This window comes from Gracilinanus agilis, chromosome 4 (assembly GCF_016433145.1).
Source record: "Gracilinanus agilis isolate LMUSP501 chromosome 4, AgileGrace, whole genome shotgun sequence".
Lineage (NCBI taxonomy): Eukaryota > Metazoa > Chordata > Mammalia > Didelphimorphia > Didelphidae > Gracilinanus > Gracilinanus agilis.
In genome coordinates, this window is record NC_058133.1 from 81600758 (window position 1) to 81620884 (window position 20127).

Consider the following 20127-nt stretch of genomic DNA (forward strand, 5'->3'; position numbering starts at 1 on the left):
GATACTTTCAATGTCTATATTGCCCTCTTGTTGTAGAACTTCAGGGCAGTTTTGCTGAATAATTTCTTTAAGTATGGAGTCCAAGTTTCTATTAATTTCTGCCTTTTCTGGAAGACCAGTGATTCTCAAATTGTCTCTTCTAGACCTGTTTTCTTGGTCTGTCACTTTCTCATTAAGATATTTCATGTTTCCTTCTATTTTATCAGTCTTTTGACTTTGTTTTATTTGTTCTTGTTTTCTTGAGAGATCATTATCTTCTAATTGTTCAATTCTAGCCTTAAAGGACTGGTTTTCGGCTATAATCTTTTGGTTTTCCTTTTCAATCTGGTCATTTCTGGTGTTCAATTTTCTTATCAGTTCATTTGATTTCTGAGCCTCACCTTCCAATTTCAAAATTCTGCCTTTTATGCTGTTATTTTCTTGCCAGATCTCTTCCATCTCCTTCAACATCTCATTTTTTAACTCTTCAATAGCTTGTGACCAGCTTTCATTTGTTTGGGGAGGTTTGGATATGATTGTTTGTCCTCCTCTGTTGTCTGGATTTTCTCTGTTTAAAAGTTGTTGAGTGTTCCAGACTTTTTATTGATAATCTTTTTCTTCTTCTGGGGTTCTCGGCTGCCATCGTTAGCCCCGCCCCTTTTCAGCTTTGTCTTCACACTCAGGGTCTGCCTGCGCTTTCTAAGCTCCCCGGGGTTCCGGTCTCCTTATCTTCAGGGTCAGGCCTTCTGGTAGACCCCAGTCTGCCCCTCTGCCCAAGGCTCCTTCAGCAGTCTCAGGGGCTGCTTCCACAGCCATGCTCCCGTCTGCTCCGAGTCCTCACTCAAGGTCCAAGCCTGGGCCAGAGATATTTATTCTCGCCTAGAGCACTGCCTGCAACCACACAGAAGCTCGGGGAAATTCCCTGTGTTAGAGATCTTTGTCCCCGCCCTGCGCAGACACTGGGGGAAAGTCCGTGCGAGCCCCCCAGCCTCTTGGGGTCCCAAGTCTTGCAGCACACAGGTACAAGCCCTGGGGCTGCTAGTGATTTACTGGTTGCTCCAGTCCTGTTTTCACTCTTGCGTGTTAGTCTTGGTGTTGTGGGAGGTGTGTGGTGTTGGGGTGGGGGGGTGTAGGGGCTTCTTCCTCTCCCGTTTTAGTGAGTGCTGTTTCACCCCTTTATAGCGTCGAAATGCCCCAATTTTGAGTACCTTCAATGCTGCTCCCTGTTATGGGGTTCCTTCGTTAATCTGGATTCATTTTTATGTCCCCTTGAGGAGTTCTGTATGCTTCGGTTAGGAGAGATCGAGTAGCTGCTCCTTACTCTGCTGCCATCTTAACCGGAAGTCAAGGATCTGTTTCCCACCATGTTATTATAATAAACAATTTTTTTCCTAGGCCCCAGAGCATATCAACTGTAATCTTCACCTGTGCAGGAATATTCTCTATATCATTCCCTAAAAGTGTTCATCCTACTTCCACTTGATGACCTATGATTTTAAGGCTGCCTCAAGAAATAATTAGTTTCCTTTTATACTTTTGGACTACTTTAATATGAGGCAGATATCTGGCTTTCCAACTTCTAGCCAATTGTTTCCACTTAAAATAGTATAGCATTATAGAATTGGCATTCAATCAAGTCATGTAATCTAACCCACACCAGAACAACAATCTTCTTTACAATATAAATGACTAGTGGTCAGACAACCTGTTTAAAGACCTTTGGTGAGTGGGAACCCACTGTTTTCTAAGGCAGACCCATCCTACTTTATTGTTAAGAAACGTTTTCTAAATTGAACTTTAATTTTCTTCTTTGTGTCTTAAAGCATTGCTTCTAGTTCTAATGCATGGGACCAAGTGGAGCATACATAATCCCTTTTCCACAGGACAGTTTTTAAAATATTTGGAAATAGCTCTTAGGTCTCTTTCTCCACTGCCTAGGTGACTTTTCCAGGCCAGCTAGCCTCCAACTACTTTTTGTATGACTTGATTTCAAGTACTTTTTTCTCCCTCTCCATTTTGATTGCTTCCCTCTGGATGTACCCACAGGTTGCTAATATAGTACCTAGAAATAGCCTTTACCACTTCTTTCCATGACTGTTGCAGTGGCCTTCTAATTCAGCTCTCTCCTGCAAGTCTCTCTTTTCCGAACACTCCACACTGTTTCTGAAGTAGCTTTCCTAAAACACATATATGATCTGTGGTATGGGTCCTTTCCCTACTAAATAATCTCCAATAGCTTCATTGCTTCTAATGTAAAATAAACTCTTCTATTTGGCTTTTGAAACCTATCACAACCAGCCTACCTTTTCATCCTCGCTGAATATTACTACCCCTCCTAAAGTCTTCAGTTCAGCCAGACTAACCTTTTCTCTGTTCAGCACTCTTATCTTCCATCTCCATGCCTTTGCATTGGAAGTGTCCACTAATGGAAATATACTCTCCTCACTTCTACCTCATAGATTCACTTTCTTTAATGTGCAATCCAGGCATCACTTTCTTTTATTTACTTATTTGTTCATTTGTTTGCTATATTTTGAATTCCAAGTTATTTAACCCTCTATTCCAACAACACAGTTGAGAAGGCCAACAATACTGTGTGTGTTTGTGCACCCCATACTATTTTTTTTGTTTTGTAGCTTTCAGTTGTGTCTCATTCTATGTGACCCAATTTGGGGTTTCCTTGGCAAAAATACTGGAATGATTTACTAGCTCATTTTTCAGATGAGGAAACTCAGGCAAACAGGGTTAAGTGATTTGCCCAGAGCCTTACAGCAAGTACATATCTGAGGTCAGATTTGAACGCATGAAGATGTGTCTTCCTGATTTTAGATGGGGCATTCTATCCATTGTGTCACTTAGCTGCTCTAACCATATAATGCATATTCCCTACATCATTTCTTTCTCTGGTAGTAGATAGCATTTTCCTTCATGATTCCTTTGTAGTTGATATGAATGATCATATTATTTAGAATAGCTTAGTCATTGACAATTACTCATTGAACAGTATTGTTTTTGGTTCTTTTTGTTTCATTCTGCATTTTTCCATATTTTTCTAAAACCAACTTACTAGTCATTTCTTATAGAACAGTATTTATTATAGTCATATGCCATAATTTATTCATCCATTCCCCAATTGATGGGCATCCCCTTCAATTTCCAGTTCTTTGCCAAACATAATGAGAGTTGCTCTTAATAGTTTTAAACATATAAGTTCTTTTCCTTTCTCAATCACCTCAGGAAACAAATCTAATCACGCTATTTCTGGGTCAAAGTGTATACATAGTTTTATAACTTTTTGGACATAATTCCAGACTTCTCTCCAAAATAGATACCATTCTGGAAGGAAATTTCGAAATATGCCCTAAGGGCTATAAAAGAATGCATACCCTTCGATCCAGTAATACCACTACTAGGTCTGTATCCCAAAGAGATTAAAAAAAAAGTGGGAAAGGACTTGTTTGTACAAAAATATTTATAGCTGTGCTTTTTGTGATGGCAAAGAATTGGAAACTATAAATATTAAAAATGATAAAGGCTGGTATAAACATATAAGTTAGTATTTTAATTAAAGCCATGTTTATAGATAAAGTTATCAGACCACTCGCTTGTAAGCATTCAAAACTGCTGCCTCCATTACTGTCTCCTGTTTCCTGGCCAAGAGCCTACTCGAAAAGAGGCCACTCCCTCTTAACCCAGGAGATTTAAGCTCTTCCCTGCGTCAAGACGTCGGCCTCCCCAAGCCCAAAGCCCCGGAAACGGAAACCAGTTTGACCATGTTGGATCACGGGAAATGTAGTTTTGATACATTTCCCATGTCCATAGAAATATATACACTTTTTAGATGGCATTTTCTAAATTTCACTTTTACAAAACTAAAGGGATCTCCCTCAGTTTGGGAATGGCTGAACGAACTAGGCAAACAAATTGGGCTGTAGGGAATGATGAACAGGATGATTTCAGAAAGATTTGGAAAGACCTAGGTGAACTGATGCAGAATGAAATAAGCAGAACCAGGCGATCGTTATACACAGTAACAGCAATAATGTGGAACAATCAACTGTGGTAGACTTTGCTACTAACAGCAATACAGGACAATTCTGAGGGATTTATGAAAAAGAATGCTATCTACCTCCAGAGAAATAACTGTTAGATAAAAACATATGACATCACTTGTTTATTTGGGTATATGATTTGGGGTTTTAGTTTTATAAGATTATTCACTTACAAAGATGAAAAATAGGGAAATATGCTTTACATGATAATACGTGTATAAGCCTGAAGAAAAAAAAATTTTTAATGGTTGGATCAATTCACAATTCCATCAACAGTGTATTTGTGTCCTAATTTTTCCAAATCCCCTTAAACATCCATTTTTCACTTTTATCGTTTTAGCCTGATTTAATATGATAGGTGTGAGATGGTAACTCGAGTCATTTTAATTTACATTTCTCTAATCATTAATGATTTAGAGCATTTTTCATATGAATAATGATAGCTTTCATTTCTTCCAAGGACTGTCTGTTCATATTTTTGACCATTTATCAACTATAGAATGGCTCAATTTCTTCCAAGTACTGTCTGTTAGTATTTTTGACCATTTATCAACTATAGAATGGCTCAAAGTCTTCTAAATTTGACTCAGTTCTCAAATTAAGATATGAGGCCTTTATCTGAGAAACTAGGTATAAAATTTTCTTGGTTTTCTGCTTTTCTTCTAAACTTGACTACCTTGGTTTTATTTGTACAAAATATCTTTAATTTAATGTAATCAAAATTATCCATTTTCTATCCCATGGTGCTCTCTATTTCTTATTTATTCATTAATTCTTCTCTTATTCATAAATCTGATAGCTAATATGCTACATGCTCCTCAGTTTACTTATGATATCTCCCTTTATTATAGATCAAGTAACATTTTCTATACTAAACTTTACTTAATGCTCCCAAATGCTAATTCTCTTTCTTCCTAATACCTTGTATTTACTTCATTTTTTCCATCAATATTTATGAATATAGGTTTTATCTTTTCTAGAATTTAAGCTTTGATGGCATAGTTTTTGAGAACTCAGGCTCTCCTCTGCTATTATGAGGCATCAGAGTAAGATCGACTTTGTTAGAGATCAAATTTAGTTTCCTTAACAAAAATAAAAGAAAAAGATTTGTTAGACTTGACTCATTTTTCATGAAACCAATCTTTTTGTAAATGATAACTTTGCATTGGATTTATAATCTCTGTTGGTTTTAAATAACTAACTTCTAAATAACATACTACTAAATAACTAACCCTTTGGAATATAGGGATTGCACTAATTGATATTTTATGTCTTTTCTAACTCAAACAATCCATGACCTAAAGCATTCCATTAATGATAGTTTCGAGAATGTTGTTACAAATCTATATTGAGTTAACTAGTCTTTAGATTGAGAATCTTTCTGCTATCTTGATTTGAAAATTGGAACATTTGAATACCCACAGTCCTGTGACACCTCTCCTGTGCTCCCAAGGTTTTTTAAAAATCAAAGTAATTAAAAGTGTCTTAGAAAATCTATATTATCCTAGTATGTAGCTTATGTTTAATGTCTTCAATTCATTGAGGGGCATCTAGGTAATTTCTTCCTATTTCCTTATTTATATTGGTTTTTAATTCCCTAATGTTTTTGTTTTGCCCTTCCCAAGTATAAAGATAATTTATTTTTATTTATAATCTGTCCCTCCAACTGCCTCCCCCAACTGAACCAAGAAAGTAAAAGAAAAAACAATGATGAAAAGAAGGAAGGATAGAATGAACAAAGTGAAAGAAAGACTTCATAATAAATGCACATTGTCCAGCAGTACAAATCCCAACACTATCATGCCAGAAAATATGCCTACATTCTAAGTTCATTACATCTCTGGCAGTGTTAGAAATAAAAAAAACAACTGGGTACTGATTTGAGCAAAACTGGCTTTATTTTAAGTGCTGCAGGTTTCAAAAGCCAGAGTCTACAGACATAACCAGTTTGTCTGAGATCCTGATTGTTAGGTCCTTCAGATTTTATAAGCATAGGCATTGACTCCATAGGGGTTATAAACAGATCCAGAAGTTCTGAACATATTTATGAGCATCTAGGTCAGCATTGGAGAAGGTTTTCAAGTTCAAGTGCCCAAAGGGCAAATTTAAGCTGTTTGTGAGTGTTGTATGATACCCCCCATCATTCATCTCTGTGTGTTTGAGAGAGAGAGAGGAATAAATTTTAATAAATTGTTTTATATGTACAACAAAACACATACTACATGAAAATGTAATAAATGTACAAAGGTGTGTAACATAGATCTTTTGTTTCTTATTCTAGTACGGATGTTTTCCAAAGTTTGGATTCCAATAATACATTGAATCCTCCAAAGATTGCATCATTTGAAGAGGCCTTTATGTATCTTCAGAAATTGATGGCAGCTGTGAAAGGTGTTCTTGCTGGAATTCAGAGGTAAGTGCAAAATTCCTTTTAACATTCGAGCAGTCATTTATGCTATTATTGCCACACTTTGGAATTAATACTTGTGTGAAATTTTTTAAATTTTGAGATATTATTAATGTAGAATAATTCATTGAAAAATAATGGTATCTCCTGGTTGAACTGATGGAGACCGATTTTGTGTGATATAGATAACTTGAATAAATTGGCCAGGGTGTACAAGAGAAAATAAAATGTCCTACCCTCAAGGAATTTGGGGTGAGAGATGGGACATAGATAAACATTGTATAAATGAACTATTATACAAGGTAGAATAAGATAGGTATAAAATATAACTGGCCATAATGCTATAGTGGTGTTCAAATTAGATAGAATGAAGTGAAGTAATTAAATTTATTGACTTATAAATTCCATTTTTCTTAAGCCTTTACCTGTCTTAGAATTAATACTCAGTGTGGAAGATTGATAAAGGCAAAGCTATTGGGATTCCAGTGTGGAAGATTGATAAAGGCAAAGCTATTGGGATTAAGTGACTTGCCCAGAATCATTCACCTAGGAGGTATTTGGGGCCAGATTTGAACTAATATCTTCCTGATTCCAAACCTGGTGCTTTATCCATCGAGCAGTCCAGCTGCCCCTAAATTATAATATTTAATATCTTTTTGCTGCAGTCATTTGTATTTTACAAGTGAGAAAACTAAAGCAGACAAAGCTAGTATTTGAAGCTGGATTTGAACTCGGGTCTTTCTTAATCTGGGCCTGGGGCTCAACCAATTGCACCACCTAACTGGTCTAAATGGATACATGCCCTAGACATAAAGGTTACATCATAAATTAGAACACCAAGAAAGAAATTACCTTTCAAATCTATAGATAGGGAAAAGTTCATAAATCGGTTAGGGAAACACACACAAGATAAAATGGATGTTTTTGATTATGTAAAAATAAAAGTTTTTGCACAAACAAATTCGATGTAATAAAAATGAAAAGGGAAACCGATAACTGGGAAACTTTTTTGCAGGTTTCTCCAAAAAAGGTCTCATATTAAGTATATGTCAGGAATTGATTCAAATTAAAAGAATGAGAGCCATTTTGCAGTAGTTTACTAATCAAAGAATAAAGACAGGCAGTTGTCAAGTAAAGAAATCCAAGTTACCAGCAATCATGAAAAAATTCCCTAAATCTCTAATAAATAGAAAAATGAAAATTAATCTATCAGACTGGCAAAAATGTTAAAATAAAAAAATGACAAATGTTCAATTAGGAATTTAGGACTTTAGTTTTTAGGGTTTAAAAAAATCTGTTTAATTGAAGGGAGTAGAGGTTGTTAAAAGTTAGGAAAGGTTAATTTCAAAATGTTTATTAATCAAAAAAATTAAAATTAAAAAACAGAAGAGAACAGATCTTTAGCCTGACAAGCAGTACAGGTTTAGAACTCTCAAGTTGAATTTAATATATACATATACACACATATATATTTTTATATTTAAAGCAAGTTTTCTGTAATAGGAATTCAGAGCCTTACATATAGGTCTTTTTGCATTCAGACATATATATGTTAATTCATATTTGTCAAGCATAAAATTTTTAAAAATAGATTTCTTAAGAAAGGCATTTTTATTAAAGGGGACCAGGAAAGGCCTTTTGTAGACAGTAGGATTTGAGCTGAAGTTTGAAGAGGCAAAGGAGAGCATTTCAAGCATAGAGAATGGCCGGTGAAAATTCAAAGTTGAGATGTGGTGTGCCATGGGCAAAGAATAGCAAGGAGGACAGTGTGGAAAAGATTAAGAAAATGGAAAGGTAAGAAAGAGCAAGGTTATGGAGAATTTTAAAAACCAAAAAAAGAAAAAAGATTTAATATTTGTCCTTGAGGTTAATGGTGGGGTGGGGTGGGGTTGGGGGTGGTGGTGTTAAGATTTATTACATAGAGAAATTACATGGTGGACGTGCACTTTAGGAATTTTACTTTGGCAGCTGAGATCAGGATGGATTGATTGGAGAGAGGAGGCAGGCAGACCCATCAGCAGGATATTATAATAATCAAGGGTAGTGTGATGAGGGCTTGCACCAGGGTGGTTACAGAGTCAGAAGAGTGGAGGAAGAATGTACAACAGATCTTGTAAAGGTAAAATCTATTGGACTTGGCAACAGATTGGATATGGAGAATGAGAAAAAATGAGAAGTTGAGGATGCTACCTAGGTTGGGAGCCTGGTTGGCTCAGATTATAGTAATAGAAAAGTTAGGAAGAAAGGAGGATTTGAGGGAAAAGATAATGAGCTCAGTTTTGGGCATGTTGAATTTAAGAAAGCATCTGGTTCAAGATCTCTATTAGCTACCAATAAATAAATTGTTTCTGCCATCAGGAATGCAATAATTTAATTGTTGGAGGTAGAAGAGGCAATGGTTAAGTCATTTATAAAAAAATCTAATGCATCTATACAAGTCAGAATATGCTAAATTAAAAAAAAAAAAGGACAGTGTTCTGGGAAGCCAAACTGTCCAGTCTGAACAGTGTCAACTTTGACTTTTAATTTTAGTCACCTCTTCTGTTAAAACCTCCCTTAACTTCCAGTATCCAGACAACTCTGATCATTTGTCAAGTCTGTCTCCTTAGCATGTCTTTCTGCTCACTCCATCCACAGCACCTTAGTTCAGGTCTTCATCACCTCTTGTTTGGAATTTGACAGTAGCCTTTCTGCATATATTATCTGCCCTTTCTTTTCTGTCCTGCTTACACATTCTTCTATTTTTCACTTAATGCCTTTCCAAGATTGGCTACAGCCTATCTTTTTTTCTTAATTTGAAGTTTCAAATTCTCTCCCCTACCTCTTCAGCCCATATACCATACACTTAGAAGATAGGCAAGAATATTGTTGAAGAATATCAGGGCATTTTTCTTGTATAATTTTCTTGTAGTATGATGTCAATGTTCCCTTATATTTCTGGTTTTTCCAGTCGACTAATTATTATCAAATTGTCTCTTCTAGATCTGTTTTCAAGGTCATTCATTTTCTTAGTGAGATATTTCCTGTTTCCTCCTATTTTGTCTCTCTTTTGACTTTTCTTTATTAGTTTTTGTTGTCTTGTGAGATCATTGACTTCTACTTGCCCAATTCTGGCATTTAAAGACTTATTTTCTGCTATAATCTTTTGATTTTCCTTTTTGTTTTGATCCAGTCTGTTTTTCATGGTTTCCAGCAGTTTAATTTTGGTCTTTAATTTGCTCATCATTTCATTTGATTTTGGGGCTTCTTTCTCTAATTCGGAGTTTCTGTTTTTTAAACTGTTAATTTCTTTTTGAGTTATTACCCACTTTTCTTGCCAAATCTCTTCCACATTTCTTATGATCTGAGATTTGAACTCTTCAAGAGCTTGTGAGCAATTTCCATTTTTTTTGAAAGATTTGATCATGTTTACTTCTTTGTCCTCCTCTGTGGTTTGTATTTTTTCTCTGTAAAAATTATCTAGCTTCTGTTCCTTTCTCTTGTTCTTTCTGGTGGTTGAAGATTGTATTTCTTGGGCTTTGCTTGCCTTCACTATCCTGATTTTTCCTTCTCAGTCAGAAGTCTGAGTGAGGAGGACAGACTCTCTGGAGCTATGGAGTGGTTTTTGGCTGAGGCTAATTTTCGAGTCTCAGCAAGGCTTCTACTCTCTGTGAGGCTTCCACTGTCCGCTGCCCCTCTCAGCTCCATTTCCGTGCCCAAAGTCCGAGCTCTTTAGCCTACTGGGGTCTCTAGTCTAGCTGCTCTCAGGGGTAAGTCCCTGGTGGTCTTGGTCAGCTTCGAAGAACCTAGAGATTGCTCTTTTCTCCCTCTATGTCTGGACTGCTGGCTCTGACTCTGGCACCATAGGTGGGGTGGGGGAGGTTGATCAGCTCACTTTTTGGTGGGAGCTGTTTTACCCCCTTAGCGTGAAATGCCCAAATCCCATATACCTTCAGTGCTGCACCCTACTGTGGAGTCCCTTCGTTCATCTGGATTTGTTTTTTTTGTCCTTTTGAGTTATCATATATTGGTCAGTGATGAGGAGAGTAAGAGTCCTGGTACTACTCTGTAAACATCTTAACCCAGAAAGTCCTATTATTGTTGTTATATCCAATGATCTCTTGGTTCTCCCCACTTCTTTTGAATCAGCTCATGCAGTTCTTCCCATGTTTTTAAGAAACTATCCCCACTTATCTATCACTCCTTATAATAAATAGCACTCCATCACAATCATGTAATATGATTTGATCAGCCATTCCACAATTAATGAACATCTTTTCAATTCCAAATTCTTTGCCAATATAAACAGAGTTGTTATAAATGTTTTTTTTATATTTAGTCTTTTTCTTTTTATCTTAAATGCAGATGTAGTAGTGATGCTGAAGGGTTAAAATATGCCTAGTTTTATAGCCCTTTGGGTATAATTCCAAATTATTCTCCATAACAAATCAGTTCATAACTTCATCAGCCGTTCATTAATCTATTTTACTTCATCCCTTACAACATTTGTCATTTTTCATTTTTCATAGGCATGAAGCAGTTGTTTTAATTTGCATTTTTTAATCATTAGTGAGTCAGAACATTTTTTTACCTATTGGTAATTTTGATTTCTTCTTTTGAAAGCTTTTTCATATTCCTTTATAATTTATCAATTGGGGAATGACTCTTATTTTTATAAAATTGACTTGTTTCACAGTATATTTGAGAAAAGAGGTCTTTTATAGAAAATCCCTGTAAAATTTTTTGCTATTACTTAGTCTATGGTACCTTTTATATTTTTCCCAGATTACATGTAGATAAAATTTTTAATAATTTTTTCTGACTTTTTGTTATGTATGTTCTTTCCCTCCTATCTTTCCCTCCTTCCTTGAGACATCAGAAAATATGATAGAGATAATACGTGTCCTATCAAGCAATGCATATTTCCATGTTTGTTATGTTTTGAAAGCCATATCAGATATTCCTCATGAAGGAAATGAAGTGAAAAATTATATGCTCCAATTTATATTTAGACTCTTATTAGTTCCTTCTATGGTGAAGGATAGCCTTTTTTCTCATGAGTCCCTTGGAGTTATCTTGGATTCTCACCTTAGTGATAATATTGGTCACTCAGTTGATTATTCCTGTTACTGCATATATGATACTTTTAGAAAATGCAGTTCCCCTGATTTTTCTTTTTTAATTAGATCTATTTTTGCTTTTGCTTTTCATGAGATCATGATCGCTAACCTTGCTTTTTTTTTTTTTAATTTTAATTTAGCTGAGACATAATAGATTCTGCTCCAGCCCCTTACTTTAACTCCTTTTGTCTAGATAATATTCAAGTGTCTTTCTTGTAAACAATATGTACTTGAATTCTGGTTTCTAATTCATTCTGTTATCCACTGTTTTATCCCCTCATTTCATTCACATTCAGTTATGAATACTGACTGCATTTCTCTTCATCCTATTTTCTTTCTTCTGTTTATCTTTTTTTTTTCTCTTTTTCTCTTTTCCTTCCTCAAATGTTTGTTTTTTCTGACCAGGCTCCTACTTTCCATTTTATCATTCCCTCACTCCCACCTCATATCTTTTTTCCTCTTCCCCACCTAATTCCTCTATTGAGCTGATAGATTTTTGTAACCAACTGAGTGTGCATACATATCATTCCCTCTTTGATCTAATTCTGATCAGAATGAGGTTCAAGCATTGTCCACTACCCACCTCAATTTTCCCTTACATTGTGAAGGGAACATTGTGAAAGAAACACTCTTGTGTGCCTCTTTTTTGTGAGATAATTTTCTTTGATCTCCCTCCCCCTTTCCCCTTCTCCCAGTGCATCCCTCTCCTTTTTTTTTTTTTTAGTTCATCCTTATATAACTTCTTCATATGATCATGCTCTGTCTATGTAGACTACTTCTATTTGCTCTAGTAATAAGTTTCTTAGAAATTATCTGCATTTTAGTCTCATAGGAATAAAACAGTTTGATTTTTTTGAGTGTTATGATATCTCTCTCATGCTTACCCTTTTTATACTCATCTTGAGTCTTATATTTGAAAATCAAGTTTTCTATTCCTTTCTGCGCTTTTCATCAAATTTGCTTCAACGTTCTCTAGGTCATTAAATGAGGTTTTCCCCCAGAAAATTTGGACTCAGTTTTGTTGGGTAGGTTATACTTGGTTGGAATTCTAGGTCCATAACCCTCTAGAACCATGATTGTGAACCTATGGCACGTGTGCACCTCTTTGTGGGTATGCATGCCAAGGACCCAGGGCCCCAAAGACCCATCCCACCCATTCCTGCAGCACAGAATTCTCTAGAGTTCCCTAATTAGAAAGCCCCGGAGGAAGGCACAGCTGGTCTAGAGGGGAGCAGAGCAGAGTGCTTGTGTCCCTCTCCTCTCCCCAAGCCTGACTGCATCACCTGCCCCCTTGCCCAGAAGTCCAATGGGAGTGCTTCTTCCTTTGCCCCTTCCTGGAGTCATAGGGGAGAAGCAGTGTGAGCCCTGTATTCAGTGGGAGGAAGGTCACAGAATGTTTTGGTGGAGGGCATGGGCAGGACACTTGGTCTGGGGGGTGGGGTGGGGCCCAGGCCTGGCATTCCACCTCTAAAATGTGTCCATCTCTGTTCTAGAATATCGTAGACCAAGTCTTTGATTCTTTAGTGTACATGGAAACTATTTAATCTTATGTAATCCTGACTATGGCTCCAAGATGCCTTTGGTTTTAGCTGTAGTGAAAAACGATATGTTTAAGTTTAGGCCATCTGTGTTTCTACTCCCACAGTTCTTTCCCTGGATGCAGATAGCATTTTTTCTTTTAAGTCCCTCTGGATTGTCCTGGATCCTTGCATTGCTGCTGGTACAGAAGTCCATTACATTCCATTATACCACAGTGTATCCATCTCTCTGTATAATGTTCTCCTGGTTCTGTTCCTTTCACTCTGCATCAGTTCCTGGAGGTCTTTCCAGTTCACATGGAATTCCTCCAGTTCATTATTCCTTTGAGCACAATAGTATTCCATCACCAGCATATACCACAATTTGTTCAGCCATTCCCCAATTGAAGGGCATCCCCTCATTTTCCAATTTTTTGCCAACACAAAGAGCACAACTATGGATATTTTTGTACAAATCTTTTTCCTTAATTATCTCTTTGGGGGGGGTGGTGGTTCAAACCCTGCAATGGTATGGCTGGATCAAAATAGTCATCTTTATCTTAATAAAACCCTTACTTTCTATCAATACTAAGTATTGGTTCTAAGGCAGAATTGGGATTAAGTGACTTGCCCAGGGTCATACAGGTAGGGATTATCTGAGGCTGAATTTGAATCCAGGACATCCTGTCTCTAGGACTAACTTTCTATCTGCTGAGCCACATAGCTTCCCCCTCTTCTCAGTGTATTTTTTCAATTTCTCTTTTATCCCCTGCATCTAAGATATTGAGGTATTTTTCCTTTATATTTTCTTGAAATATGATGTCTAGCCTCTTTTTTTTTATCTTACTTTTTGAGTAAGGCAATAATTCTTAAATTATTTCTCCTTGATCTGCCTTCCTGGTCAGTGTTTTTCCAATATGATATTTCACATTTTCTATTCATTCTTTTTGACTTCATTGTATTCTTTTGACTCATGGAGTCATTGGCTTCTGGTTGCCCAAATCTTATTTTTAAGGAATTGTTTTCATTAGCCAGCTTTTGAACCATTTTTTTATTGGCCAATTGTTCAGTGAATTCTTGTACTTCTTTTTCCATTTGATCTATTCTGCTTTTTTAAGATGTTATTTTTTAAAATATTTTTTGTGCCTCTTTTGCAAAGCTGTTTATTGTCTTTTTATAATTTTCTTGGATCACTCTCATTACTCCCCAAACCCAATTTTTTATTTATTCCTCTTACCTATTTCTTTAACTCTTCTAGCAATTTTTGTTGGTCTTGTGTCCAGTTAATGTTTTTTATTTTTGAAGCTTTACATATGATTTTTTTTCACGTTGTTGTCTTCTATGCGTGTGTCTTGGTCTTTCATAGTAGCTTTTTGTGGTAAAGTTGTTTTGGTTTTTTCTTTTAGTTGTTTGTTCATCTTTTTCTATCCATGTGACCACAGACAAGTCATTTTAACTCCATTTGCCTTAATTCACCGAAGACAGAATTAGCAAACTACTTCATTATTTTTGCCAAGAAAAGCCCATGGATGATATTGTTGAGATGTTGTTCACAAGGTCATGGGGAATCAAACTGAACAACAACAACATTTGAAGATAAGGTTGTGAGAAGATTCTTATTTCTTCTACCTCTGTTAGAATTTTAACAATTAATCATCACATAACTTCCAGGTACCCAAATCTTTTAGTTTTTCTATAGTTCTCTTGATCTTTGTATTTGTATTTTCAAGTCTCTGTTTTGTTGTGGCCTTTTCATCATGAAAGATTATAAGTTCTCTACTTAATTAAAGGTTGCTTTTCCAGTAAGGTAATATTTAACTTTTTAAGATCATTCTTGATTGTGATCTTTTATTTTTTTGCCTTTTGGATTACTTCATTTTATTTTGAGAACTCCTTGGCTTTATACTGGCTTCATGATACTGACTCTGATGTTTTGGAACTTTAATTCTTTTCTTTTGGCTCTATAAGAAGTATTTTTTTTTTCATGCCTTGGAATCTCTAGATTTGGGCTATACTTTTTCTCAGGAGTTTTCATTTGGGGATTGTTTTTCTTCTTTTTAAACCCCTAACTTCCATTTTAGAATCAATATTGTGTATTGGTTCCAAGGTAGAAGAGCGGAAAGGGCTAGACAATGAGGATTAAGTGACTTGTCCAGGGACACACAGCTAGGAAGTGTCTGAGGCTAGATTTTGACTCAGGACCTCCTGTCTCTAGGCTTGCTTCTTAATCCACTGAGCTACCCCAGCTGCCCCCTGGGGCTGTTTCTCAAAAGGTGACTGCTAAAATTTTTTTTCTCTTTATACTTTGTCCTCCAGATCTAATAGATCTGTTAATGATTTTTTAAAATATGCTATCCGGAGTTTGCTTCTCTGTTTATTTTTTGTTCATCATTTTCAGGTATTCCTTGATTCTTAGGTTGTCTCCTTGACCTGCTTTCCCGCCAGTTATGACACTACATTTTCTAATATTTTTTTCAATATTTTAATATAAAAAAATATTTTTTTTGCCCCATGCCATGCAATTATTTTTTTCTGTTTGGCACACTGTAATTTTCAGATAATTCAGTCTTAAGGATAGTTTACCATCATCTTTTCTAAGACATTAATTCTTTTCACCCATCTTTCTTCTCTACCTGTCATTTTGTTTTACATTGCATTTTATATCTTTCATTTATTTATTTACAGTATTCTTGTCCTTGTGGTCAGGTTGTTCTTTTTTTCTGAGTTTCTCCTTGTACATGTGGAGTACTTACACAGGTTTATTCCTTGGGCTTCCCTGGGCCTATAATCTCTCATCATCAAATCTCTAGCCTATGTTTTTGGATTAGAGTTCTGTGTTTGGGTCAGACATTGCCATCTCCTGTTTTCTTGGGTGGCTTGGGCATCCTGTGGGCTCTACATGCTACAGTATTTTCAGGGTTTTGGCTCATTTGCCTTTTAACTAGCTCAGGTTATGGCTTTAGCTCCTTTGTCTTAGTTGCATGACACCAAAATCAAAATAGAGTAGAAGGGCCCTTGCCAAATGTTGATTTTACTATTCTTAGATTTCCTGTGAGATTTCAGCTTTTTGGCTACCCAGTTGCCACTGTGGCCCTCTCTCATCTGGTGCTTCCTACTGAGCCTGGGGAGTGGCTGACTCACTGCTGAGCTGCCGTCTGCCCTGGAGAATACGGTTGTAGTCCCTGGGCTTCTTCTCCCTGCTGCCCGCAGCTCATCTGGCCTTGCTTCCTGCTTTGGATCTATGCAGGCTTTGCCTTCCACCTACTATGACTTGTTTCCGGCTCAGAGTTTCTGCAGGCCCTTGTGTAAGGCTTTAGTGCAGATCTCTCCCAACTGCTCTGAATTTCTGATCATTCTTCTTGTTTACTGGAGAATAGTAGGTTCATAGGCAGCCAGAATGGATTTTGGTCTACAGGTGGTGGAATGCTAACTACATAGATGAAACTGGTGTATATCCCAGGTGTAGCATTCAGAAGAGAAATGACACATCTTCATCTCAGACGAATCCTAATCACCCTGCTCTGGATACAGGAGGGGAGCTGATGAATGAACTGTAAAAATTTTATTCAGTGGCATTTATTGAGCTTCTTATATGTTCATAATATTCTTTTAGCTGAGTTAGACTCTGTTGTTAAAGAGCTTTATTATAAAAGAGAGATGGCATATACTTAAGGTTTATTAACATTTGATAAAAATTCATTCAAAATCTATGGGTTCATTTGTACCTAACAGACAAAAATATATATAATTGAGTTTTATGAGTGATTGAATGTCTCTGATCTTGTAGTGTCAAAATATTTGGGATCATAGTTGATCAGTAGTGAGATTAGAAATTAGATTTTTTTCCCCTTGATCTGCCAGTAAAGGGTGATATAAAGATGTGATGATGTTTGTTTATTTGATAAAGGCTGAGCACTCAACTACTGTAATTGTCAGTTTGCTTTTGTTTGAACCATTAGACAAGAAATACATAAATTAATATATGGGAGTCACATGATTATTTTTCAAAAAACAGATAGTTTAGTCTTCATAGCATTAACTGAATCATGCCTTATGAGTTATTAAAAGTCAAGAATTTAGTTTTTCATGAATATAGATGGATTTTTTGTTGTTTTCAAACATTGAAAAGTGGACTTGGCATTTGTAATAATTATGAATGCTTAAGAATTTAATGCTATTCATTAAAATAGAGGTGTTATTTTCTACTATTTTAAAAAGTAAGAAACCACAAGACTCCTCTGTGGAACTTAAAGTAGAGTCAAAAAAGCAACCAAATCATTTTGTGTCTTTAACAAAAATGGTCCTAAACAGTAAGTAGAACACTTTCATATGCTATGTTTTTATATTATATGTCTTTTTTTTTTAACCTTTACTAGAATTGATAAAAATAGAATTGACTAGAATTGATAAAAGTAGCAGTTTCAAGGCAAAGAGTGGTAAGAACTAGACAATTGGGATTAAGTGACTTGCCCAACATTATATAGTTAGAAAGTGTCCAAGGTCAGATTTGAACTCAGATTCTCTTGATTCCAGGCCTGCTACTCTATCTTTTGTGCTACCGAGCTTCTCTTATTCTGTCTTGACAATAAAAACAAAACTTTATATAGCTATGATTTTGTTAGCTCCAAGAGCTGAGTTGTTTTTTTTTTTTTAAACCCTTACCTTCCGTCTTGGAGTCAATACTGTGTATTGGTTCCAAGGCAGAAGAATGGTAAGGGCTAGGCAATGGGGGTCAAGTGACTTGCCCAGGGTCACACAGATAGGAAGTGTCTGAGGCCAGATTTGAACCTAGAACCTCTTGTCTATAGGCCTGGCTCTCAATCCAATGAGCTACCCAGCTGCCCCCCAAGAGCTGAGTTTTTAGAACTCAATAATTAAATATTTACAGATAATATTACTGTTTATGATATATACATGGGCTGAATAGTTCTGGGTAAAAATAGGAAAGGAAACTAAGCTAAATGAAAATCAGCCCATATTTTTCATACTTTTTCCTCTTTTGTCAAATTAATATGTTTAACCAATTTTGTCCTCCCTCTCATCTTTCACCCAATGTATATTTAGGAGCAATTATACTCTTACTAGTAGTTCTTTTATCTGAAAATCAGGGAACAAGAGGCAGGGTTCTTTGAACTATGTAGACCTTGTATCTCACATTCCCTTCTTCTGTTAAGTCTGATAAGAGCAGAGTATGTCTGCTCTTAAGTAAAGTGTAAAAGATTTATCTTTCTAAACTGGCCAGTGTGAAAGGCTAGAACATTTTGGATATTTTCATGAGTTTTTTTTCCATTTACTAGGTGTAGTATTTTTAAAAAATTTGATGTATATTGTTATCTTCAGTTTTCATTTTCTTTGTGAAGAGATTCAGGCCTTCTTTGGATTAACCATCTTGACTTAGTGTCACTATTTCTTTGGCACTCTTTTGCCAAGCTTATGAAGTGGTCTAATTACAAAGCAGATATGTATTTTACTTAAATTTCAAAAATTTTAATTTCTTTTCAAATTGCAAATTGTCCCCTTCTTTCTATACCTCCCCTCCACCCATTGAGAAGGCAAGAAATATACTTATTCACTTGAAGTTATGCAAAATACATTTTTATTTATTCATGTTGCAAAAAAGGGCAAGAAAAATAAAGAATGTAGAAAAAAATGTGCTTCATTCTCCACTCAATTTATCAGTTCTCTCATTGATGGTGAATAGTATTTTAAATCATAAGTCTTTGCAATTTTCTTGCATCAGTGTATCAGAATAGCTCTTTTAGTTGATCTTTGTTAAAATATTGTTATTATTGTGTATGATTTTCTACTTCCCTACACTTCACTTTGCATTAGTTTATAAAAACCTTCCTAGGTTTTGTCATTTCCTCCTGCACAATAGTATTCCTTCTCAGTCATATACCACAACTTGTTCAGCCGTTCACCAAATGATGATCATCTCCTTAATTTCTAATTTATACTCATGATCTTTTGATATCTTTGGGATATAAACTTAATTACATAATGCTGGGTTAAAGAGGATATACAGTTTTATAGGCCTTTGGGCATAATTCCAAATATTCTCCAGAGTGATTGGATCATTTCAAAACTTCAGCAGTAGTGCATCAGTGTGCCTATTTTTCTAAATCCCCTACAACATTTGTCATTTTTCATTTTCTGTTATGTTAACTAATTGATAGGTGTGAAGTGGTTCCTCAGAATTGTTTTAATTTGCATTTCTCTAATTGTTAGTGATTTAATGATCTTTTCCATATGACTAAGAGCTCTGATTTCTTTTTCTTCAAACTGCCTTCATCACTGTTTTCCATTTATTGATTTTAAAATATCTTATTTTAATAAATTTGACTCAGTTGTTTCGTTTGACTTACATCAAAGAAACTGACTAAATTCTTTCCATCAGTTTACTGATTTCCTTCTAATTCTGGCTGCATTTGTTTTGTTTTTAGAAGAACGTAAAATTTTACATAATCAATCATACATTTTATCTCCTTTAATTCTCTATCTCTTGTTTAGTTGTAAACTTTTCCCTCAAACATTGTATTGACAGGGAATTTTTCCTTGATTCTCCCTTCATTTGTTTATATCATCCTTTATGTCTGAATCATAACTATTTTGAGGTTATCTTGGTATACAAGTGAGAGATTGGTCTATGCCTAGCTTTTGCCAAACTCTTTTCTAGACTTCCCCACATTTTTTGTCACATAGTAGAGTTTTTATCCCAATATGTTGTCTACCTGTATATTGTCTGTATGTTGTCTATTTAATCTATTCCATTGACCATTTGCCCTTTTTTAAAAAATCCAGTAACCAGATTCGTTTGATTATTAGTACTTTGTGGTATAGTTTGAGATCTGGTACTGCTAGGATATCTTCCTCCTCATTGTTTTCTCCCATTGATATCTTTGATATTCTTGACCTTTTTTTCCTCCAGATAAATTTTATGATTTTTTTTCTTACTCTTTAAAATAATGTCTTGGTAGTCTTGATTGGCATGGCATTGAATAAGTAAATAATTTAGGGGTTATTCAAAAACTTCTGACAAAGGTCTAATTACTCAAATTTATGAGAAGCTAAAA

The 20127-nt window shown here is 35.6% G+C and overlaps 1 protein-coding gene across 1 annotated transcript in view; it reads left to right on the plus strand.

Annotated features, from left to right (window-relative positions):
• Positions 1-20127, plus strand: part of SWT1 (SWT1 RNA endoribonuclease homolog) — a 165463-nt gene that overhangs the window by 83473 nt on the left and 61863 nt on the right. Inside the window, exon 17 of the mRNA XM_044674629.1 lies at positions 6313-6444. Within this exon, the coding sequence (XP_044530564.1) occupies positions 6313-6444 (132 nt within the window). The remainder of the gene's footprint in view (positions 1-6312; positions 6445-20127) is intronic.